Source organism: Eschrichtius robustus, chromosome X (assembly GCF_028021215.1).
Source record: "Eschrichtius robustus isolate mEscRob2 chromosome X, mEscRob2.pri, whole genome shotgun sequence".
NCBI lineage: Eukaryota > Metazoa > Chordata > Mammalia > Artiodactyla > Eschrichtiidae > Eschrichtius > Eschrichtius robustus.
Window position 1 is genome coordinate 17,481,319 of NC_090845.1, and position 25,417 is coordinate 17,506,735.

Sequence of the window (25,417 nt, forward strand, 5' to 3'; positions counted from 1 at the left end):
CACTGAATAAAACTAGGGGGGAAGTTCATTTTATTAACACTACCTTGCACCACTATTACAGCATTCTCTCTTTGTCTGTAAAAAGTTGCTACTTGAGACAGATGGTTGGTCAAACTTTTAGCCAGTGCTTCTACATGCACCCCCTGCCCCGAACAGCAGGGGTGGGCACGCTGGGGTGGCGCAGAAGGCTCTCAGATGAGGATTCACTTGAAATCCATCTCAATTCTTGTACATACCATGAGTCCACATTTGTTTGCTTTTTGTAAAAATAAAACTGACTAGGAGGCTGAGTGACGTTTATCTTATCTTCACAAACCCCAGTTGGAGAGTTACAGATTTAGACTAGCATCAAAAGACTGTACCTTTCATTAAAGAGATGTTGTATTTGTCAACAGAAGGTGTTCAGAGTATTTTCTTGGCCAGGACTGTTAAATCCTTCGATCAGGTTTTTGTTACAGTCATCCAGGCTGAGATTTTCACTGGATCTCTTGGGGAAAATGGGGGGGCCAGTGAAATCTAAGAGATCTTGAAGTGCTCGGGCATTACCAGTTCCATTTTGGTCCAGAGATACCCCAGGAATCATTTCACTCACTGGTGAAAATTCTGGGATAGAGATAAGCTCTTCTTTTGAAACAGGACTGGAGGGGGAGGGGGAGAGAGGGAGGGAGAGAGAGAGATGGAGAGATAGACAGACAAACTATTAATTCTATTTGTCATACTTTGTTATACTACTCTTCTTTTCTAGAGAAGATGGATTTAGAGCCAGAGCTTGTGTGTAACACATTATGAAAGATACAAGTTAGTTCAAGTCTGAGACACTGACAGAAGGGAAGCGGATTTGAGACAGGAGGGAAGGGGGCAGGGCGCAACCTTTAAAAAAATGACATAGCCCTTGAGGATACAAAAACTGGTTAGAACCGATTAGACCCAGGATGGTGGAAGATTCGACTTCCCTTAGACCCTGAGCCTCATTATACCCTCATTATAATGCATTAGCATATGCTAAAGGACAACGCACAGGCGCCATGAGAGTTCCGAGGCTGACCATAAAAGGCCAAAAAGTAGGCGGTGGCCCAATTCCTGGAAATCCCCGCCCCCTCTCCAAAAGAGTTGGAATAATCCTCACACTTGTTAGCGTATGAAATTACCCAGCCCATAAAAACCAACCCCGCCATATTTCAGGGTCACTCTTGCCTTTTGAGACTGACCGTATTCTGTCTATGGAACGTGCATCTCCCAGGGCCTCTCACCTTCTGAGATGGCCTGCACTCTGTCTCTGGAGTGTGTATCTCCCTAAATAAACTGGCTTTCCCACTTAGTTCTTGGGGCAGAGCCCCCTTGTCTGCCCACTTGTATCCCTCACAAGCGTTCTATATTAATAAATCTACTTCTTGCCTATCACTTTGCCTCTCGCTGAATTCCTTCTGCGCTGAGACATAAAGAACCTGAGCTTCATTAAGTCCTGAGACCAGGTGTGCGATTGCAATTAAAATACGGTGGGTTTGAGTCCCAGCCCATGGGTTCAAGTCCCATCTGAGGTGTGTGGTTTCAGATTGAGCAGGGCTGCGAAGGCCAAGCTCACGCTGCCCATGGGAAGAAAGTAAAAACCCGCAGGCACCAGCGCACTACTACAGAGAAGCCAAGCGCTTCCAAAACCCTTAAAATGGGAAATGCAAACAGAGCCAATGCCAGAAGCTGAAAGTGAGCTGAAGGTGGGGGGGGGGGGTCTAATCACCACGGGGTGCCTTGGTGCAGCCTCTCTCTATCAGCACCGCCTCTGGGGAGCAGCTTTCCCTCCCCAGACCTCACTTTCCTCCGCTGCAAAATGCAATCAACAAGCGTTTCTCCCCCCAGGCGACCACGCGGGGAAGACTTTGCGGGAGCCACCTGGAGGACATGCTCAGCTGAGGCCAGGAACGTCGTTAGCAAGGACCCCCGCCACCCACCCGGCCACCTGCAGAGCCGATCTCTCCCACGGCGCCCTCGCTAAAGTGAGGCTTCCACTCCCCCGTCCCCCCCACCCCACCCCCGCGGGCCTCGTCTCTCTCTCTCTCTCTCCTCTCCCTAGAGGTGGAAGGAGGAGTTTCTCGTAGTGTGTCAACCAGAGGCCTAGCTCAGATGAGTGGTGGGCTGGGATCTGAGGTCCCCTCACCAGGAGTCTCTCTGAACAGCCAGAGTAGGGCTGCTGTCAGGTTTGTCTGGTTTTTTTTTTCTTCCTCCATAAGAGCTTAGAGAAGAATCTAGAAAAACGAGTTGAACTGCAGAAGCTCAGATGATCTGTCTCCCTCACACTGAGCCTAGTTAAGGGGCAGCAGCTGACCTGACGCCACTTCCGGTGGCCGGAGCCTGGGCAAACTGCTTCATTAGTGGGAACACCCGCCCCATCTCCGCCTTGCCCACCTCCATTCCCAGGGTTTGAACAGCTGGTCAGAGCAGGCGGAGGACAGAATGGCGCCACGAGTTTGGGCGCTGCCCCCAGGAGTCACCCTTCTCCAATACAGAGGTGGCCACACCAAGAACGCAGTGCACACACAAAGCTCCTTCACTTCCTTGAACCATGGCCAGTGCCAGGTCTTGTCCCGCTCCCCCACCCACCCAGAGGCAGAAAGAATAAGCACAACTGCCTCAACATGGCGGCGGGAGGTACTGTGTTATCCTTTAAGACGCCCCAGCAGTTCCGTGTCCCCCTGGGGGCAGAGTGGCACCACTTACAGGAAGTCTGCCACGACAGTGGCGGGTGGTGGCAAGGCCTGAGGAGGCCCTACTCTCAGGCTGCGCAGGACTCGCTCTCCTGGTGACGGAGCAGCTGGACCCTGGGTTTTCCCATATCTGGCTCAAGGCCAGGGTGCACGAGCTGGGATATTTACAGTCAGTGTGCCCTGGGAAAGGCTCTGCTCCCCACCTGCCTCCCCCCAGACTGAGGCTGAGTATTCACAGGCAAGGAGAGAAGTGTAAGCTCCGGCAGGCTGGAGCTCTGGCAGAGCTTGTGCAAAATACTGGCATTCCCTCCTGTCACAGAGAGGACCCCCAGCCCGACTGCCCTGCACTGCACTGTTCCAGCGCCTCTGCCCCAACCCCGGGCTAACTGAGCTCTCCTTTGGTCCAGGATTAATTTGCCAGGCAATGTTATCCACAAACATATACCAGTTAAGAATTCCTTAAGTTGTTAGGATCTGAAAGCAAATTAGTTCCTTTATCAAGTTTCCAATGACAAGTTTACTTAAACATGAGACACTGGACACAGTGAGTGGGCCCTTTTGGTGCCCCACCCAGATCCCCTTTACCTGTGGTTGCGCCCACCCCCCAGCTGCTATGGGCTCACAGCTGCTGCCCTTCCTCTGGACAATTGCCTTTGGCTGATGGGAGCATCCCCACCCTGGGTGCTCCACAGTCGATGGCTGACAAACACAGTGCCATGAAGGCCGCCTCCCTTACTGCAGTCAGACCCCTCTCTGGTGGAAATCCATCCTCCAGAGCTCCACTGGGACCAGCTGAGACCAGATCCTTGCTTAGTGACTCCCCCTGCCCAATCCTGCTTCCCTCCCTCCCCTTTCTCCTGAGAGCTCTCTTCTGATAAATCCCATGCCCTAGAATCCCTGTCCCAGGCTCTGTTTCTAGGGAACTCAACCCAAAACATGGATACTAATTATACCACTGTTAGCTTTCCTGAATGGCAACCGTGCCTACTATAGGTGTGTACAAAGATTTGGGTGTGGAAAAGATGAAGAAATCAACTAAGAGGTGGTGGAGGTATCTGGGGAAGACATGAGGCTCAAATGCAAAAGCAATGGACTTACCTCACATCCATAGACTGAACTTCTTCGGTTGAATCATCCAGACTGTTTGATTTCCCATCAAGGGTGTCCAGATGAACAAGTCCCCCACCTGGCTTAAGTCCATTAGCAAAAACATCCTGGGGGAAAGTCTCTGGGGCAGCACGTTCCACACCATTAACTTCCTGGCAGGTGTTCAAGCCATTGATTTCTGATGGAGAACACAAAGTCATTCTGTCAATCATAAAATATCCCAAACAATGAAATAACAGGGGAAATATCTATAGAGGCAATGAATCCTCTACTTTACCAACAATGCAATATCTTTTGTAAAAAGAACCCCATGTAGTCACCTTCCCAGCGGGAAGAGATGACAAATGACATCATCAGTGTCTGTGCAGGGCTCATGACCCACCGGGGTCATATGCTGTCATATGCTGTACAGGTCCCCAGGCTCTTGAGCCACAAGGCTAAAGAGAAATGTGAAGAGTGACTCTGAGATGGGTATGCGTTTTCTGACTTTGGCTGCCACGAAATAGCCCAACCTGAGGAGCTTTAAGTACACATGATAGAAAAGAGCTGGACTATCCAGAACTCTGGAAGGCAGAAGAAACTGCCGTAGAACAGCAGAGTCAGTTCTTCATAGAACCTGACCAGCAATTAAGCTTCCCGGAAAGCAGGCCGGCCAGCAGATGGCCAGGCTCTGGCACTGGGATTATTAGAGCAACTGAGGAACCCCCCGGTTTCCAAGTGGACCTGACAGACCTGTGCTGGAGATGGAAACTCCACAAGGGAGGGGAAAGTGCACAGGCCCCTTCCAGTAATAAAGCTCTTAGGACCCATGGGTGCTAGCCCCACAGGAAGCGCCATGAGCCCTCACCTCCTGAAAGGAAGAACCTAAGAACCAGACCTCACGCTCACCTATTTTGTTGGGGACAACTGGTTTTGTCTTATTTTCCACACACACAGCAGGCTGAAGCTCCACTTTCGGGTCTTCTTTCTGAAAACAAATAGAGGGAAGGTTGGCTTTATGTAGAAAGATAAGTGCTTTTGAAAAGTATCAGAGGATATTTGGAACCATGCTGGGCCAAGTGTCTGTTCCACGGTAATTCTTTGAATTTTCTGAGGTTATTACAAATCAGCTGTGTTTCCCTTATTAATATGCCACCATTCTCTTTTTTTTTATCTGTGGACTATAATGCTTCTCCCTGCATCCCTACCACCACTTCCCTGAGGACATTTTTTGTTATCACCCCGTCTCTGAAATTCCTCTCTTAGACTCCTCTTTCCTTTCAGGGACCTACAGCCTCCTTAATCTAGCCAGGAACAAAGCAAGGAAGAGCCCATTTTTTTCTGGTTAATCCTCTCTGAGACCTACAATGTCACTGAATATATCCCACCATTCTGTTCTTCTCAGTACATGAATTATGAAAATGGTACTCTGAATGCCTACCTTCACTTCCAGAGACACATCACTCTTCCTTGTTCTCTTCATAATTTCATCTATTCTCTGGGAACCAAAAAGAACCAGGTAAGAGAACTACAAGACCAAAAACATATACAAGTAAGCCAGGTCTATATGCAATTTCACATTCCTCACAAAACTTGTAAAAAAGAAACATCAGCAGAGGATAATGTGTATCGAAAGGTTTTCCATTGATTTTGCAGACATACACCTCTGCCATACGAACAAGGTCAGATGCTTAAGGAGTGAACTAGTAAGTATCTAGAATCAACAATTTATATCCCATCTTTCTCCTTCCTCTCCTTAAGTTACCTAGAAATCAGCAAATCACTACCTGTCATTCAAGAGGACCACCCTAAAGAAAGCCAAGCTGAGGTGCAGAAGGGGAGGCTACAGATTGGACACCATGAGAATGGAGCTTTATAATCAGCCTCCTTAAACCCTTTACCCGTCATTAAACGGCCTAAACACCCCAATTAAAAGACAAAAACTGTCAAACTGGATTAAAATAACAAATCCTGACTATATGCTGTTTATAAGAGGCACATTTATAAGGACACACATAGGTTCAAAGTGAAAAAATTTATCATGCAGGTGCTAATCATAAAAGGGCTGACAAAGTAGACTTTAAGAAATATTACTAGAGATAAAGAAGGACGTTTCATAATGATAAAAGGGTCAATTCAATGGGAAAATTTAATAATTTGAAATATAAATCCACCTAACAGTAGAGCTTCAAATTATGTATATAAAAACAAAAATGTATAGAACTGGAAGGAGTAATGGAGAAATACATAATCACAGATGGAGCTTTCAATACCCCTCTCTCAGTAAATGAAAGAACAAGATGACAGAAAACTAATAAAGACGCAACAGTATGATCAACGAAATCAACCTAAATAACAATTTTAAGAGCACCGTACCCAACAACTGCAGAACGTAACTGGACTCACTTCCTGTCCCTGCCTCACCCTAAGTACTCCTGATCCCTTAGCCCTTACCTTCTTCCTCTCCAGTCGCTCCTGTTCAATCTGTAGCATGATCTGCTCTCTTTCTAGACGCATCTGTTTAGCTGCCTCCTGGGCCTTTGCTTCTGCTGCTTCCTTCTGGTAGAAGCATGTAAAAGAAGGGATATAGGCTTTACTAAGCTAAAGAAAACGCTCGTTAATTCCCTGGGGGTTGCACCTATTCCTCCACCTCATCATCTACCCCAAAGTGGGTGCTGCTCCAATATTCAATGTGGATTTACACAGCCTGCTCTATGACATGGCAGACATGGTTGGGTCTCACTCATATGACCTCGGTGCACCATGCAAATCACCTGCAGACAGTCTGCATACAAGGTCGAGGTCTTTTTGTGTCTGAGGGTAGTCTCTGGCCATGAGTATGCATGTGGCTAGAAATTTCAGGAAGTTAATTTCCCCTCAGTAACCTTCAACCATAAGGGGCAGGACTTGGAAGACAAATAACCTAGTTTCCTCACCACTCAGGGGGATAATTCTAAGGCATGGTCCACAGTCTCTCAGAGAGTTCCATAGGGAGCAAGTTCCAGCTGCCCACAGTAACCCACTCACCAATGTGCTTTCCTCTCACTTCCCTACCAGCTTCCTGCGATCATCTCCCAAATAGACTACTGGCACCCAAGTTCTCAGCCAGGGTCTGCCTTCGGGGGAACCCAAACGGACATACAGCAAATATTACCAACTTCACTTCTGTTGCCCAAAGTAACTCATATTTATTAACTAGCCCAGCTAAAGAAAAACTTCAAGTAAACATTATGAGTCATCCAAATTTAACTAATTTTACCTAATACTAACTCAGGCCCTTAAGGAAAGTCTATATAAAGACCTGCACAGTACCTGCTTTTCAATCATGGCCTTTTCCTGCTTTTCTTTTTCTTGTTTTTCCTTTTCTTGCTCTTCTTTCAACAGCAGCTCCTCCTTGGCCCTCCGCTTGGCCTCCTCTGCCGCCTTCCTTTTCTCTTCTTCCTCCTGCCGCTTCTTTTCCTCTTCCTGCTTACGGGCTGCTTCTTCTAGGCGAGGTCTCTCCTCCTCTGCCTTTCTTTGCAATTCCTCTCTCTCCAGCCTTTTGAGAACATAACTGATGTTAGAAGACAACGACGAAGTGCCGAAAAGGTAAACTACCAAGAGCTGTGTGCCAACAGCAGAGCATAGCACGTGACACTGTCACAGACACATGCATGTGAGTTAGCACCCACTTAAGAAAACGACTCATCCTTCCCAGAAAGCCGCTCCAGTCCATACGGTTACCAACAAAATATTAACCAGGGTGGACTTTAAATTCTGTGATACCCAGAGTAATAATGTATTGATTTGTGAACAGACTGTAATGAAGACACAGATGTTCCCTAGCCAATTTACAAATGACCACAGACCCATCATTCTTATTTAATGAGAATTCCTTAAAAGCTGAGTAGGATAAATATTTAAAACCAACTTAAACGCACTACCAAATGTAAAATGGATAGTTAGTGGGAAGCAGCCGCATAGCACAGGGAGATCAGTTCGGTGCTTTGTGTCCACCTAGAGGGGTGGGATAGGGAGGGTGGGAGGGAGACGCAAGAGGGAGGGGATATGGGGATATATGTATACGTATGGCTGATTCACTATGTTATACAGCAGAAACTAACACACCATTGTAAAGCAATTATACTCCAATAAAGATGTTAAAAAAAAAAAACCAACTTAAGCTAGAAAAACAAAACAAAACAAAAACCTCGAAGTGTCTCAGTGGTCACATCTGTGCCAGTCAGCAATTTGAGAGCAGTGACTAGGAGCTCAAAAAGTTCACTTTGGTTTTAATTAGTATGTGACTTCTGAAGCAGCAAATGGAAGAAAATGCTCAACAGAAACTTGACATTTAAGGAATTAAAGCATCTATTTTCCATTTATTTTGGCATTCTTTAAAAAAAAATGTTTAGCTTTTATTCTTTGCTAAATGAAAATTAAATGGCATTTAGACATTTTTCATCCACAGATGAATGGTCAGCGATGTAACGATAAAGAGCTTAAGCAGTGAGGGAAAACTCTGTAAAGTCTAAGTGCTTGTTTTTACATTTCTAACGTTCTTCCTGCTCACGTGTGTCACTTTCCTCTTCTATGAAAAAATGTGGATAACTATACTCATTTTGCAGTGAGTTACTGACTGGCAATGTGCCACACGGGCAAGACCAAGACTGCATTCTGATTGTGCCACTTGCTGTGTGACCCTTCCTTGGAAAGTCACTCAACATTTCTGACGCCCATTTAAAAAAAATGGGAATAGCTATATTACTGGCTCCTCGACATCACTGTGGGAATTAAATGAGATAATGCATGGGAAGCACTTAGCACAATGCCTGGTCCTGGGCAGATTCTCAAATGCTAGTTTGTTTTACAATTTAAAATGAACGCTCTCTTCAATTCCCAGTGTCCTTTTAAGCGCATCTATAAATCTGTATGTTTTTCAGAAATTACCTTTATTTGGAAGCATGTATCACTGACTTACTGGGGCGCTGGTATATTGTTATAAATGATCAAGACTTAAAAACAACATCCTTCCACCCTAACGGTTGGCTTCAGGAATCACGGAGGCAATTAGCCTATGCGCCACCAAAGAAATATTTTAAAAGGTAAAAAAATACACAAAGACATTAGCCTAAAACTACAATGGGACATGACAAGTATTCTACGTTCGCAGAGGGTGCAGTGCCTAAAAGCTGGAACAACTGAAATTACTAACAAATATTCTGGAGAACTTTGGAGAAGAGCATTATGGGGTCTAGTCAGAAAGAAACTCACCAGTTCTTAGATTCCTCAATGAAAGACTAGGATACCCAACACAGGATTATAAAAACCGGATGTGTCAATAACAAAACTTCTCCCAAGGTTAATCAGAGCACTGTTTTAGTATTTCTCTCTCTTTTAAGGAGCCAGTTGTGACTGTCTCAGAGAAGTTAATACACAAAGGAGACGTATATAAATTGACCCACAAGCTACTTCATCCTTAGGATCTGAAAAGCCACTCGGTTTCTTCCATTTTACCATGAGGACTTCAGAGGTGCCCGATGCATAGCCATGCAGTAACGCATCCTCTTAGCCGCTAGGTCTCCATAATCCCCGTCATCACCCACAGCACGAATTCCTCCCCACAGGCCCATAAGCCCCTACAGACAAAATTCCCTCCATTTAACCACACTCTGCTTCCCCCAAAGTAGCTAAGAACTGGCTTTCCCTGTGTGAAACCAAGTCTCTCAAAATTCTCTCCAAGAACAAACACTCTTTCTCTCCCTGCTTAACGAACCAGAGAGGACACGGCTGTGTCATCTCCCCGGTGCCCCTCTGCTGCAGGCAGCCCAACCCCACTGCCCTTGCCGTCATACCGGCTCCCTCCGGAGCTCACCAGACCCACGTGTACTCCTGTCACCCACCCCAAACCTACCCCCCTTCCTCACCAGGTAGAAAGTACCAGAAAACTGTGCACTGTAGTCATCATTCAGTGGCTGCATCCCTCATCCCCGTTCCTGGCCACCGGTGAGGGTCTTCTGTGTAACGACCCCCATCTCTCAACCTCCAGACCCCGGCCCCCTCTCGTCCCACCCTCTCACATTTGCACCATGTCCCTGACACATGTTCAGTCTCGGCTCGTTCAATCTCCGGATGAGTATGTGGGTTTCACTTTCTCCCTTCCTTACGTGCTTAAAAGTTTTCATTTAAAAAAGCTTAACCTTCAATGTCCTAACCTTCCCCTTCTTTGACCTGCCCTCACCCGTCCCTCGCCGCCTTCTCTCCTGACCGGCCCCGGGCAGCTCTGTGCCGTCCCTGCATCCACTCCCTCTTCTCTCAGGGCGCCCAGGCTGCCCAGCCACTCCTGAGCATCTGTGGGATGGCATGGGGGCCACTCTGGGCCCTCCTGGGTTGTCAACACTGGTTGGAGTTAAGGCCCAGACAAGGCCGACTGGTCATCTTTCCCTGGGCCTCAGCCGCCACGCCAGCCATCCATCCTCATCTCCCAGACCCCCAGGGGAACAGTCCAAACCTCCACTTCCCCACCGTCTTCCACATCCTCCTTAGTCGACGGCATCAGCAACCACTTTACAGAGAAGACCGGGGCCACCTGATCTGCGCTTCCTAAACTTCACTCCTCTACAGCATTCCTGCTCAGAAAATGTCCCCTTTCTTCTGCTTAGATGCAAAGGATTATAAATGCCACCAACCACACTATTAATTCCACGCCCTCCCGCACCCGAGTTCCTTCCACCGTTCCCCTCTCTTCCTTCCATTGCTTTGCCCTTCTACACGGACCTTCCCACAGCCTGCAAAACACTCAGGCCTCAGGCATCCCAAACAACTCTCCTCAGTCCCCTCTCCCCTACATTCTGCTGAGATTCAGGGCCTCCGCCCTCTCACCTCGGCCAAGCTGCTTATGTCTCCACCCCTCTCCATGATTTCCCCCCAAACCTCCATTCATGTCCTAAACCCCAAGACCAAACGGGCTTTCCCCAGCCTCGACACGTCTCGCAGGTGCAGGCGGCATTCGACTTCCCTCCTGTGAGGGCCTGGCTCTCCCTTCCTGACTCGGCCGCCACCCCCCACCCCCCGCGCCGGAATGGCTCTGCCTGCCCAGCTCTTACCCCGACAGCCCACCACCCGGAGGCTCAACCGACGAGCTGCCAGGGCTGAGCGGTGCCAGGACCTCTGCCGGCAGGGCCGGGCCACCTCTGGCACGGACACCGAGCTGCAGCCTGGCTATGCGACCCTGCTGATGGAGGGTGCCTAACTCAACCACCTTTCCACTTGCGCCCACGGCAGCTATCTTAACTTCTTAACGTGACTCATTTTGGAATCCCAGTAAGATCTCTTTGCTTCTAGTTTCTGCCAGTGCCTTCCCCGGGGCGGACCCAGGGTCTAGGGTTTCTTGCTCCAACTCCAAGAATCCTGATTTCTATCTTGGGCCATCCACGAGCCCAGGTGCCGTGCCCTGTTCTGCATGCTTCCAGGAGACCCCCAGGGTCACTGCTAGCGGGGACTGGACCAGCATTTGCCCTTTCTCCGGGCCCAGCTGTCTGGACACCTTGTCAGCCCTTCTGCTCTGAGCAGTCTCGTCCCTGACTCGGATGGCATCTTCCTCACCAGTTTGTGACAGTGATTGGCTTTCCACGGTTTGGCTCAAGTATCTTTATTTTCTCTATATTCTCTCATCTGGCAACTACACTTGTGTGGCTTCAACTACTGACTCTTAAGCACAAAACAGGCGTGAGGATGATCTTATTCCAAGAGGTGTCCGCTGTGTTCCAGGCCCTGGTTGTGTGGTACTGTACTTTCTCACCTCCCACGTGGTGCTAGCAAAGCTTCATATTCTGGCAAGAGAGGGGAAAACTGATTTTGGGTCGAGTGTATTGCTCTCATTTTTACCTAGGCCCCAGGCTTCAATTCCATTTCTAATCACCTGGATATCTTGCAGGCACCTTAAAACTTAGTTTATCTACAATCACATGGCTTGTTTTTACCCTCTAAAATCAATTCCTTCTGTCCTTCCTTTATCTGTCATTGGGTGTACCATTCTCCTAAGTGCTTAGAATCAAACCTTGGTGTCGACTTTGAATGGGCCCATTTCTGTTGAACCCGCCTTCTCTCCTCCAGCTCCAGCTCCACCACACTGCGCTGCCTTCTCTTAACCCGCAATTGCAATGGCTTCTCAGTTGGGCCTCTTCCTCCTTCTCTACCTTTCCTGTATGTTTACTGAGCGCCAGCACCAGTGATCCAAAGACTGTATCCCGGCCTTTTAAGGTGCTTAGTTGGGGGAAGTAGGCCTGTGAACAAATGAGGAGGCTCTGTGATCAGCCGACCAGCCGGGCTGGGTGGGTGAAGAGTGGGAGAGTTCTGTTCTCTCCCAGGGGCAGGGCTGGAAAGGCTTGCAGACAGGGAGCAAGGCTTGACCCGAGTCGGAGAATGGAAAATGTGTCTGGTGACAAGGAGCTCGAGGCCACGGGAGGCAGCGTGAAAGCAGATGAGGAGGTGTGGAGCTGCAGGGGACGGGGGTGCTCAGGCCGTGGCAGGCCTCCTGTGGGCAGGGGAGTCACTGGCTTGTTAAAGGACAGGAGCAGGACAAGGACGCTTATTTGAGAACAGGCACTGGGGACACAGTGTGGACAGTGGATGAGCTCTGGGAGACCTAGAGCAGGGAGCTCAGTGCGGATGCCACGGACACAGTCCAGGTGAGAGACCACAGGGGTCAGAGCTCAGGAGGGGAGGAGTGGCTGGAGGGGAAGGGAGACGAGAGAGATGCTAGAGGCGGCCGAGACAGACCTGACAGGGGACGGGATACTGAGGAGGAAGGAGAGGGGAAAGTTGAGAGCTGGCTCGGACACTTCTGATCTGGGTGCCTGGAGACATGGAGGACAGAGCTTGTGAAAGGAAAAGGAAGTCTGCGAGAAAGACACTAAGGTGTGCTTTGGAAATGCTCAATTTCAGATGCGTGTGGGACACACTTAAAGGAAAGCATAAAGCAGTTGGAAATACTGCCTGCAGGTTCTAGACCAGTGCTAGCCAATAGACCTTGCTGTGATGAGGGAAACGTTCTAGAGATTTGTGCAGTCCGATATGGTAGCCACTAGCCATGTAGCTACTGAGCATTTGAAATGTGGCCATACGGCTGGGGAACTGAATTGGACTTGATCTTAGTGTATTTCCATTTCGGTGGCCGCCTGGGACTAGAGGCGGTGGTACTGGACAGCACAGGCTCAGGAGGCATCAGTACACATGTGTGATTTAATGCCTCCCTTGTACCAGGAAGTATTGAAGGTTTACAGAGCAAGATGAAATTGGCTTCAGAAATAGATGGTAAAACGAGGCAAAGAAAAGATGAGGGCAGAAAGGGAGATGAGAGCAGAGTTGGGTCAGCACCCCAAATGCTGAGCATGAGGACGCTGTGTGAAATGCGAGCCCCAAACTTTGAAGCCAGAGGAAGCTGGCAGCGCGATGGGGGCGCGGGCAGGGCAGGAGGGCGCAGCGCTGCTCGGGAAGGGCTTGTCAGGTGAAGCTGGTCAAGGACTGAGGGCTGGGCGCCCAGGTGATGCGTGAGGGGCTGAGCGGGAGACAGAGGAGACTGAGAAGGAGAGGCCAGAGAAGCAAGGGCAAGCGCGACACGGTCAAAGCCAACCAAGAAATGGATTAGGAGTCTGGCAATTAGGAGGAATGCTGAGTGTGAGGTCTGCAGACTGAGTGTGAGTAGAGGAAACAGAGACAGGCAGTACAGTCAATTCTTTGCGGAGCTGCGCTGTGAAGGAAAACGGGACAGGCTGCTGGCTGGAAGGCAGAGAGCTGCACCTTCCCTAGCACAAGCTACAGGCACGCGACTCACCTGCTCAGGGCCTGCACATCCCAAGCCCTGTCACTGAGGTCCTGCGACTCACCTTCCTCTCCTGGGACCTCCCTTCACACACCCTGCGGCCCACCCAACCCAGCCCAAGCACACCACTCAATAAAAAGACCTGCTGCTGTTGACCAAAAGGTTGGAGGTGGGAAAATCATCAGAGAAGTCCAGAGTTCAAAGAAGGAACCAGCCAGACCTCCCTGCTACCCCTTCAAATAAATAAATCAGCAGAAGTGTAATGACAGACCACAAAAGACTTGCCAAGGTCACTTAAGGATGAAGAATATTCTATCACTGATTAAACTCAGCGCCATGGCTGAGTGAAGCACGGCAACATGGCTGGCTCCCTGTCACGTTAAATCCTCTCAACAGTACTGGACTGTACTCTGTGATTATCCTAAGAGCTTCCTTTATCAATTTAATGATAAAATCTACCTTGCCCTTCAACATGCATTTCTCTCTGAATACTAAGACCAGAATAGGCAGAACTGTCTGTATTTTGACCAAGTGCCCCAGGGGCCAATGCAGTGGTTCTCAAACCCTGGTGAGCTACTGAAGCGGGACACGGCCTGGGCCTGTGTATTTTCACCGCAACCCCTGACTGACTCTGACACCCTCCGAAGTTTAGGGACCACTGCCAAGACATCTTCTTTCGTGCTCCAGGATGGGAGTCCCCGTACCTCGCGTCTCAAGGACTATGAGGTCGGCTTCGGCCCCAGCTAGGAGCCTCTGCTCAACCCTCCTTTCTCTTACCTGGGGGTGAGAGTTAGAATAATTTGGGGGAAAAAACATGATTCAGGAAGCAGAATCAAGATGTCTACATCCGGAACCTCCTGTCTTTTCAGGGAGAACCTCATTCTATAAACAAAACTCAAACTCCTTTGATAGCTCTACGAGGCCTGGCTGGTCCTAGAGTCCATGCTGAGAACAGGGGCTGTCGGTAACCCTGAGGTCCAGGAGCTGGGAGCTTCCGCGTGATCTGAAAAGGTCTGAGCACCCCCTTACCTGTCTTGCTCTTCCTTCTCCAGACGTTCTTGCTCCTCCTGTTCCTTCTGCAGCCGGGCCTGTCGTCTCTTTTCGGCCAGCATCTTTGCGGCCTCTCCTGCATCAGTGGTGCCCGCTGTGGGCTTCCACGAGGCTGCGTTGGAGGAAAAGACCAAGGGAAATGAAACAGTGACTGCACTCACACGGCAGCTACCACTTGGAATTGAAAAATCCAACCCAGTGGGTGATGGGAAATGCTGCCAGGACCAGCACAATCAGCCACCAAGCAGAGAGGCTGCAACAAGCTGGCTGTGACCCTGGACGCATTCCACCACGGAGGGCAGTGGAAAGGCGACGGGGAGAGACAGGGTCACCAGCAAGTCCCAAGGCAGCCACCACCGCTGCGCCGATCTGGGTGAACCCACCGCAGCTGTCACGGAAGCTTCAAGGACTAAAGGAAGACCCGCTCTGTGGGAAGGGCAGATGCTGGCTGGATGCAGCTGAGCACCCCCGTGGGCTTCCACGGCTAGAAGCAGCGTCAGCCCCTCGGTCTCCTCTGCCAGGAGACCCTCAGGAGAGCGAGGGGAAGGACTCGGGGCGACATGCAAGCCTGAGAGAGTGGCACGAGGGCATGGAGTTGTCTCCGGGAAAAATCCCCGTCTCTTCCCCAAACCCGAGACTGCCGCGTGGATGGAGTCAGAGGGAGAACCGGCGGGGCGAGGAGGGCCTACCTCCACCACCCTCGGCCTTCCCTGCCGCGGCCTCATGCTTCTCGGTGGCGTGTCTGTCTGCCACGTGCTTCTCTGGGGCCTCCTCCCCAGGTGGGCCGGCTGCCTGCTGAGCCAGGGCGCCCTCCCTTTCCTTGTTGCTCTTCTCTTTCTCTGCTTTCTTCTTGGGTGTTTCCTGGCCAGAAAAGGCGGGGAAGCGGTACTTCACCGGAGACCCTGGGTATGGCGGCTTCACGTTCTTTGGAGACTGTGGATATGCTTTTGAAGTTGCCCTGGAAAACCAAAACCACGCCAGAAGATGATTACCGGGCCTGACCACAGAACCCTCTGTTCCAAAGATACCTGGTTCCAAAGAGTTGAACAATTTCATCCTTCAAGGGGAACAAATGTAAGGCGGAGCACACACTCAGAAGTCCCTGAAGTAGGACTTCCCTGGTGGCGCAGTGGTTAAGAATCCGCCTGCCAATGCAGGGGACACGGGTTCAAGCCCTGGTCCAGGAAGATCCCACATGCCGCGGAGCAACTAAGCCCGCACGCCACAACTACTGAAGCCCGCGTGCCTAGAGTCCGTGCTCTGCAACAAGAGAAGCTAGTGCAACGAGAAGCCCGCGCACCGCAACGAAGAGTAGCCCCCACTCGCCGCAACTAGAGAAAGCCTGCGCGCGGCAACGAAGACCCAACGCAGCCAAGAAATATAAATAAGTAAGTAAGTAAGTAAGTAAGTAAGAAGTCCCTGAAGTATTATCACCCTAACAGGAACATATGGTATCTAGAAGATGTCCCTGGTGGAAGGGACAATATTTTAGGAAGCCCAGCCGATGACGTCATGTCCGAATTTCACTTAAGTTTGACGACAACATAAGAATAAAGTGTTAGGCATTTTCCTACCTCCTCTTTGTAGAGGAGCACCAGGGTTGGATCTGGCTTCAGCATATGGCAATGAACGACCCTGCTCCCATTTTTTTCTATTATGGCAAAATACAAACAACATGAACTTTACCATCTTAACCACTTTGAAGTGTACAGTTCAGTGGCATTAAGTACATTCACTCTGTGGTGCAACCATCCCCACCGTCCATCTCCAGAACTCTGTACTCTTTAAACACTAACTCCATATTCCTGCCTCTCCCCAGCCCCTGGCAACCACCTTGCCACTTTCTGTCTCCAGGAATTTGACAATTCCGCATACCTCATAGAAGTGGAATCATACAGCATTTGCCCTTTTGTGTCTGGCTTATTTCCCTCTGCATAATGTCTTCAATGTTTCTAGTTCCTTTTTTTTTTTTTAATTCACCACTACTGAGGTATAATTGACATCTGGTTCCTTTTCAAGTTCTGAGAAACAAAGTCAGCCAAGAGGTGGGGACAGGGGGTGTCTTTTTGGAGGTTCCTAAGGTTTAAAAGACTCTCTCCTGCTACTGGGAAGACGCAAAAGGTGAGGGCAAGCCCGTGTCTACCGAGGAAAACACCACTTTGTTAAAATGCAGGACCCTGTCTTACATCTGTTGGAAGAAGGTCCATTACAGGTGTGCTGGCCTAGGCCTGGCTCCTGGTGACGTAGATAACAGCCTAGCTTCAGTTGCCGAGGGTACCCAAAGTTCGCACAGGGGTGCGACACTTGTACAGAGTACTTTTTAGGAAGAACATAAAGTAATCTGTTCGTAAATTACGCATTGTCACTCTCAATCCTGTAGCAGGCTGAACCATATGAAATTGCTAATGTTCAACCATTTTTGATCTATAAAAACAGAAATAAAAATGGCAACTCAACGTAATATTAAAGGCCAATTTCTCACCAGAGACCTAAAGAGTTTCCTAATCAGATCCTGGTGGTAAGGAAAAAATATAATCAGATCAATATTAAACTTGGTCTTGAGCTGGAAAATAATCCTCAAGTGGTATGTGGACTGGAAAAGATGCAGGCCAGTTTTCCAATGATGCTCTCATGGTAAAAGCCCAGCTCCGGGTGCCAAGGAGAACACGTTTTCTCAGTTAATGCCAGGCTGAGGGCCACACAATGACCCAATGAATACGACTTGAACGTGATCTGAATTTTAAAAATTCAGTTATTTCAGCATCAACCATTTTACTGATATGGAATCAGTCCAGATCCCACTTCCACGGTGGACTGTCCACCCCTGTCTGGCAGTCTGCTCCCTAGCTGGACCACTGTGACCCCAGAAAGAATCACTTCATACTCGCCACACCGACTTCCCTTGTGCCACCATTCTGTTAGGCCTGGAGCCACACAGAACCCCCGTGACACCTCGTCCACGTGGACGGTGCCTCCTCTTTGCAGACTGTTCTCCCTCTGCCCTGGGGCTCAGCCAACTCAGGCCCCACCATTCCCGAGGGACCTCTTGACAAGCAGGCGTTTCTATATAACCTTGGTTTTCTACTTTTGTTCCTAGACCCTAACCAAATAAAAGCCAGGCACAGAATCCTCTTGCTTCCTCCATATACGTATGCATGTGTACCAGGGTTTCTCAATCCTGCCATGACATTTGGGGCTGAATCATTCCTTGTTGTGGAGCTATTCTGTGCACCGTTCAGCAGCATCCCTGGCTTCAACCCGCTAGATGCCAGTAGCAATCTCCACTCCCCCCGACCCACCACAGGTGTGACAATCAAAAATGTCTGCAGACATTGTCAAATGCCCCCGCAGGGGCAAGATCACCCCCAGCTGAGAACCACTGAGGTGAGACATACATATAGCGCCCCCACGCCCCTTCTATCCGTATAAAGCAGGTAAAAGTGGTGCTGCTCTGGTTGAGGGGCAGTGTCCGAATCCCCACGCCCCCCGAGGCCCGCCTGAGAGTCTCCTGAGAGCCCTGGCTTGAGAGGGCATCATCAGTGCCTTCTGTGTTCAGACAGCCAGGGCCGCACCTGGATCCCTCCCCCAGTGATCTGGAGCTCACACTTCCTCTAGCACCCTCCAGAACTGTGTCCACACTTCCTGAGGGCTGTCTGCACACCAGCCCCTGTGCTGCTAAGTGTATTTGTGTATGTATGTGTGTATACGTGTATGTCTCTTTTAGTTGTCAAAAACTGGTATGACACAGGTACTATTATTAGGGTCACTTTATGGAGGTAGGAAGCGGGCTTAGAGAGGTTAAGTAAGCCACAGAACTGCGGTCTGTGCCCATGACTCCCTGACTCCACTTCTTCCAACTTGGCCCTACTCCCTGTGTCGCAATGGTGGCTAAGCCAGAGCCTGGGGTCACCACGATCCCCAGATGTTCATTTTAGACCTGGCACAGAGTAAGCACACAACAGCTGTTATATCGGTGTTAGTGAAACATATAAAATAAAAATCCGAATTATCCTCACAGACAAGAACGAACCAAAAGCAGGAGGAAGAAGTAAAACGGGGGAAACCACAAGCCCCGCTACCTCATGATGACAGCGCTCCATTAAGCATCGTTTTCCAATCAGCTGCAAAAACCTGCATTCAGGTTCAAACAGCCTGTACCACCGTACAGCAGGGGATCTTCTGCTTGGCAACACTCTCCTTCCACGCTGTCGTCTAGGGCCATACTGCTGCTATAACCACCAGGAGGGTGTCTTAAAGGACCTGGTCTAATGCACTGAGGCGATCAAAACACGTCACTTACTCCCTGGAATGTCAAGTGCATGCTCTGTGCAGCTCCGGTCCAACCACTGTGCAGGGACGGGCAATGGCAAACAATTACGCCTGGATGTGGGATTTGGAGAGAGAGGCAACAGGAAAGACTGCTATTTTATGGTAGATGACGCGGACAGAAACACCTTCTCCTCCCATAAGCATTCCTATCTTGACTCATTAAATAGGAACTTCTGCTTTTGAAAGGACTGGCAAAAAGCCGTTTGCTCTTCTTCCTTGCCCTCAACCTCCTCCCCAAGGAGTGGGGCATGACTTCTCTGCTTGGCGAGACAGAGCAGAGGTGCTGGGCACCCACTGCCCAGTCCATTTGAGTTCTCTCGGGCACCTGCCTGCAGCGAGCGCACACCTGAGCTTCCCTCAGTGGTGCCTGAGAGGTGGGCTCCCCCCGGGGTCCTGGTGCAGGCGCCTCTGCTGCGCATGGGCAGACACGCGAGGAGCTCTTCTGCAGACCCCACTCCCACCAGGAGAGTCCCCGGAGCTGGACTAGGGGGAGTGGGTAAGGGGCCTGAACTGGCTGCAGGCCCACTTCATTCTATAGTCTTGCCTTAGTAGCAGAATGCCAGCATCTGGATCCCAACACGACCCCAGGGTCTGGTCTAAATGGCTCACTCACGGAAGGGAATGAGCCCGATGCCAGTCACACCCTCAGTCAGTGTGCCCGGAGCCTGTAAGAGGGACATGCAGGGCAGGACTACAATCCCAGGGGGAAAAAGCTGGTCTGCCCTGGGTGTGAGAGGTTCTGACAGCCTCAGACCTACTCAGCCCTGCTCAGCCTTGTTTCAACTTGCCTTAAGAGAACAGTCACGCGTAGGTTCTGTTCACACCACAGACTGTAAGGTTCTGTTCTAAATAATACTGGGCCAATTATCCATGAGCACACATCTAAAAATAATTGCTACCTGAAAAGTAAGGGTGAATTATTTGGGATAAAACTCAACATACTAAGGAGTCCATCTACATTCCCCTACCCCAGCCCTTGCCCAATAAACAGAATAAATGAGAACGCACACACACACACCTCGTACGCACAATACAAACATGACCTTCAAATTAGAGAAGTGTAGGTGAATCATTGATTTTTTTAACAGCGAATGACCAAAATACAGAATACAATCTTAGAAGTTCCCTCCAGATCCATAGAGTTTCCTGCTCAACCTGCCTCACTACTTCCCTACGTGGATGTAGCACCTTGCCCGCAAGAGCTGCTGAGCGTGGGAAGCTTGAACCGGGCAATGCTGGTCTGTCTGGCAGACCCCGAGGCTCTCTGGTCTCCTGCTCACACCACTTACTGCAAGCCAAACGAAGTGTGGCAAAGCTACTGTTTCCCCAATTTCCTAGAAATAGATATCTTGGCTGATGAAAGAAATTAAACACAAATCAATCAGGGAACTCACTGTGCTTTCATAGAGTTTTGTTTTTAAGTACCGTCTCATCTGTTTAATAACGGTTTATTTGGTCACCACAATAACCCAGTGAGGAAGGTAGGAAATTACTATTAACCATATTTTAGATAAGAAAACCAAAATCCTAAGTGCTTAAATGACCTTTCCCAAGAGGTGTAAACAGATGAGAGAGTCACGTCACTTGATTTTTCATCTTGCTTTTTTATAGCTTTTCCACTCCAAGTTTTAAAAGTTCAATACTTCCAATGATTAAACATCTAACAAAGGGAATTCACAAATTTTGTTGGGGTGGTAGAGATAGGCCTTCCTGATGCACAAGGCAGGATTATATAACCTTTTGAGGTTCCATGACTGGTAGGAAATATGAACAGACACCTCTGTAAGTAGAGCAGCAAGAAGAACTCTCGGGAGAGGGCTGTCATGCTTCTGAACATGAGTTTACTGCAAAGCAGATCCCCAAAGGACTTTTTTCACCCCACATCTTGGAATCTAGTTCTATTTTTTCCAAAGCCCCTTCACTCCAGGCACAGTGAACACAGCCCACTCACAAGATGGGAGGGGTCTGTGGCCTCGTCAGCACAGCTTGGCCAACATTCTGAGAAGTCTATTTGTCAATGGTCCCATTTTACTATTTACTTTCCAGAGAGAAAAAGAGCAATTTTATACCACAGAAACCTGTGGATACCACCTTAACCCAGTGATCAAAGTTACCATCACCAGTAATGAAACAACTTGACATCATGGCCTCCTGATAAGATGCGCTGAGAAGGAACCAACATCCCTTCCACGGGATTCCTGCCCCAAATGTATAACCTGAGTCTAATCATGAGGAAACAGCAGACTGACTCAAACTGAAGGACAGTCCTCAAAAAAACAAACAAACAAAAAAAACCGGTCTGTGCTCTTTAAAAATGTCAGGGTCATAAAGAAAGGCTGAAGAACTGTTGCAAGTTAACGCAGTCTAAGGAGACAAGACAACTAATTGCAATGCGGGACGCTGGGTTGGATTCTGGACCAGGAAAAAAAACTGTTCCAGAGGATCTCACTGGGACAACAGGCAAAAGTTGCATACAGTCTGTAAATTAAGTAACAACATCATGTCAAATGTTAACTTTTCTGATTTTTCACAATTGTACTGTGGTTATACAAAAGAATGTCTTCATTCTTAGGTATAAAGGGTCATGATGTCTGCAACTGATTCTCAAATGGTTCTTGGAAAATGTGTGTGTGTGTGTGTGTGTGTGTGTGTGTGTGTGTGTGTGTGTGCCTATGGAGACTATGTGAGAGTGAGTAGGGGATGGGAATGATGAAGCAAGTGTGGCTAAATGCTAACAGGATGAGTCAAGTTCTAGTCTTGCAATTCTTCTATAGGGTTGAAATGATTTCAAAATAAAAAGGTTTTAAAAAATTGGTCTAAACTCAAATTATCCTCTACTAAGACGGACAAATACAGGACAAGGACTGGGTGAGCAGATAAGTATGGCTGTGAGGAGGGGTATAACTTAACATTTTCAATTATCCTTTTCAAGAAAATTTTCAGGTAAGAATGTAAAAGCCTATTTGAGAAGGATGGTGGTAACACAAACAATAGTTAAATTGCCACTGCAGGGAGCCCTGATCCACTGCAGATGCTCATCTGTGGGCAGGGAAAACCATGCCACCCATCTACAGAGAAGCCTATGAGAATGGTGCTTGGCAAGGATTGATTAAATGTCCTCAACCACCAGAGAAACAGGCTGGCTCCAGGAGCCTGTGATTCTGAGAGGGAGGTGCTTATTTGGGGCCATCCATACAACTTCGCCTTAATTTCTTCCCTCATGTGGACTGTCTGTTTTGTTTCTAACGCATGATAAAATGAAATTAACCTAGATTCCTGATACAAAATTGATCTCAGGTAAGCTATCTCTGAAAGTCATTATCTTTGGCAGCTTATATTTTCTAAAGATGGCCACAATAATATCTCCTCCCATCCCACATGATCTTCTTGAGTTTATTTTTCCATCCCATTGAATCTGAGGTGGTCTCACTGCTTTGACCAAGACAGTACAGCAGAGAAGGAACACTGTGCCAATTCGGGGCATAGTCCTTAACTGGGGTTAATGGGCCATCATCCTTAATGGGCCATCTTGGACCTTAAGCTTAGTCGAGCCCTAGGTTGTAATTTAACTGTAGCACCAGATGACATTGAACTGTAACTGCACGGAAGACCCCCGAGGTGAGAACTTCCCAGTGAGCCCATGTCAACCCACAGAACCACCACACAAAAGACCCTAAGAGAGACCCTCCTGGTAAGCCCAAGTCACAGAGCTGTGAGAATTAATAACAAATCGTTGTTTTATGCTACTAAATTTTAGAGAGTCTATTACAGCAGCAAGGGATAACGGACACATTCCCCATCATAATGACCAAACTAACTTAGAATACATTTCTAAGAACCTGAAACCATGAGAGAACATTTCACACTGAAGAACTAGGGGTACAGGCAGCACCTACACACAGAGGGCAGAGACAGGCTGGGTAAATGCACTTGACCACACTTGATTTCCTTTCTCTAGGTTACAAGAAGAAAGATATGCTCCATCCACATCTTTGACAGTCTTGCTGAAGCTAGTTTTTTAAAACCCATACAAGTACCGGACAATGCCAACCAACAATGAAAATAAACTTGAACACTTAAAAGAGCAAAGCCATTAATATGCACAGCCGCCTACAGCGACTTAATTGATCTGAGATCCGGGAGGGGAACAATGTGCTGTCAGAGCCATTCATCACATGGCCCGTCTGGGTTTCCGGATGGGAGTTCAAAGTGGCTAGACCCCCGCCCCAGGCCATTCAAAGCCACGTCACTTCCAGTGCGCTTTAAAGATCACACACTTGGTCTGCACAGAGGGAAAGTTGAAAATGCCACTTTGCTTGGGGCTTATTTTGTGTGACACTATTTTAAAAACCAAGTGTTTCGGGCTTCCCTGGTGGCGCAGTGGTTGAGAATCTGCCTGCTAATGCAGGGGATACGGGTTCGAGCCCTGGTCTGGGAAGATCCCACATGCCGCGGAGCAGCTGGGCCCGTGAGCCACAATTACTGAGCCTGCGCGTCTGGAGCCTGTGCTCCGCAACAACAGAGGCCGCGATAGTGAGAGGCCCGCGCACCGCGATGAAGAGTGGCCCCCGCTTGCCACAACTAGAGAAAGCCCTCGCACAGAAACGAAGACCCAACACAGCCATAAATAAATAAATAAACAAATACTTTAAAAAAAAAAATTAAAAAAAAAAACAAACCAAGTGTTTCTTTTTCATCTTTCTTTAATATTGAGTATACAAAAGAATATTTATAAAATACGAAAGGTATGAAGAATGATAAAACAAATGTTCACACATGCACCAACTAGCTCAAGGGAAAGACATACTATGCCAGGATCTTCCATGTGCCCCTCCCTGAGCCCATCCCCAACTTCCCACTCAGAGGCCATCATCACTCTGCATTTTATGTTTGCCATTTTCTTAAAATCATTTTACCACATTTATATTCTTAAAAACACACTGGTTTTGCAACATCTAGGAACTCGGTATACATGGAATCAAACTGCTGACATTCTTCTACAACTTCCTTCTCGACACTACGTTCCTGAGATCCACCCACTGGTTGCAGGCAGCTGCAATCCACTCTTTTTCACTGCTGTATAGTTTGGTTGGATTTTCAGAATATACTTACAGTCTACTTGACTTTCCGCATTTCTCAGACCTGGCCCATACCCAGTGTGGTTCAGCCGCTAATTTTCACCCCAGGGAGAAACTAAATTTCTTTCAGAACATTTTAAAAATCAAGAAACGTTTGCTATTCCTTAGACCTCTCAACTTGGTAATTCTGATTTAGAGGTGCCCGAGCAACTTCTATTGCCAGGGCACCTCATAAAGAGAGAAGGATTCTGGAGTTTGACAGTACACAGGCAGTTCAGCTGTGTTAGTGTGTGCTATTTTTCCTGCCTGTGTTAGAGACAACATGTATGGGGCTCTAAAAATAAAAGCCAGTCCATTAATTTCTCTTTGTTGAAAGTGGCAGGAATACCGTGCAGCATGGTACAGAAACCAGCATCCCTCATCATTTAAAAATTCCCCAAGTGAAATATACAGCACAGAAAAGAGAATGTTTAAGAAACTGATCAGAGGGAGAATAAACTGATGAATGTCCCAGAAGGAACGAGGAGGCAAAGGGCCTGAGTTCTCAGGTAGGTTTGGCCCCAGCATTGCCCAGACCTGCCCGGACCACTCTGCCTTCCAGGTCCGCCTTTCCCCCCTGGCTAGCGTCCCACAGACTCATGTTGAGCGCAGACTGTGCAACAATAAACTGAGTCAGCCCCCACCCTTGGGGCAGCCTAGCAGGAGATAATCAAGTACAGTGAGGCACAGATCAATTCGGCCTGCTCCCTCACCTCATGCAGGGCGCTCTGCTCAAAAGTCACCTCCTCAGAGAAGCCTTTTCTGACCACCTGATGTAGCTCCTCCCCTCCACCATCCTCTGCCATCTGACCCGGGCTCATTTTTCTTCACAGCACTTATCACCACCTGATATTATATTTGTTGTTCACTGTCAGGCAAGCTCCATGAAGGCTGAGAAGATCACTGGACACAGAGTAGGTGCTCTATGGGTGCCTGATGAACGAATGACTGACCCAGCTATGTTCTGTTAGCACAGTGAAGGGGGCGAATTCAGCTTTGGCTAGCTCTGGAGAGGAGGACAGCTGACTGAGTCCTGAGGGGTGAGCAGTTCAAGGTGGGCAGCTCTCTCTTTGGAGCAGGCCTGGAACTGTCCTCATCTGGGTCCACGTCTCCCTCCCACCTCTCCGGGGCCCGTCCAAGTGGAGACTATTTTCATTCATTTGGGGATTCTCTGGAGCATCTGGCACAGTGACTTGCATTCATTCATTCCATGAATACTTATAAAGCTTCTACTAGGTGCCCATTACTGTTCTAGATAGAGTAGAAATTCTAAATATTTCTCTAAATTGAACTGAATTTTTAAAAGTCTGGGATTGTGTTTGAGTATCTTTGGT

General features: G+C 48.5%; 1 protein-coding gene across 3 annotated transcripts in view; it reads right to left on the bottom strand.

The window, feature by feature from the left end:
- Positions 1 to 388: 388 nt before the first annotated feature.
- MAP7D2 (MAP7 domain containing 2) overlaps positions 389 to 25,417 on the bottom strand; it is a 93,987-nt gene continuing 68,958 nt past the window's right edge. For all 3 annotated transcript variants that reach the window (XM_068533120.1, XM_068533121.1, XM_068533119.1), the window contains 8 exons: positions 15,327 to 15,595; positions 14,617 to 14,749; positions 7,098 to 7,323; positions 6,240 to 6,344; positions 5,227 to 5,283; positions 4,695 to 4,773; positions 3,798 to 3,984; positions 389 to 638 (listed from right to left, as the gene is read on the bottom strand). In XM_068533120.1, coding sequence (XP_068389221.1) covers positions 389 to 638; positions 3,798 to 3,984; positions 4,695 to 4,773; positions 5,227 to 5,283; positions 6,240 to 6,344; positions 7,098 to 7,323; positions 14,617 to 14,749; positions 15,327 to 15,595 — 1,306 coding nt within the window. The remainder of the gene's footprint in view (positions 639 to 3,797; positions 3,985 to 4,694; positions 4,774 to 5,226; positions 5,284 to 6,239; positions 6,345 to 7,097; positions 7,324 to 14,616; positions 14,750 to 15,326; positions 15,596 to 25,417) is intronic.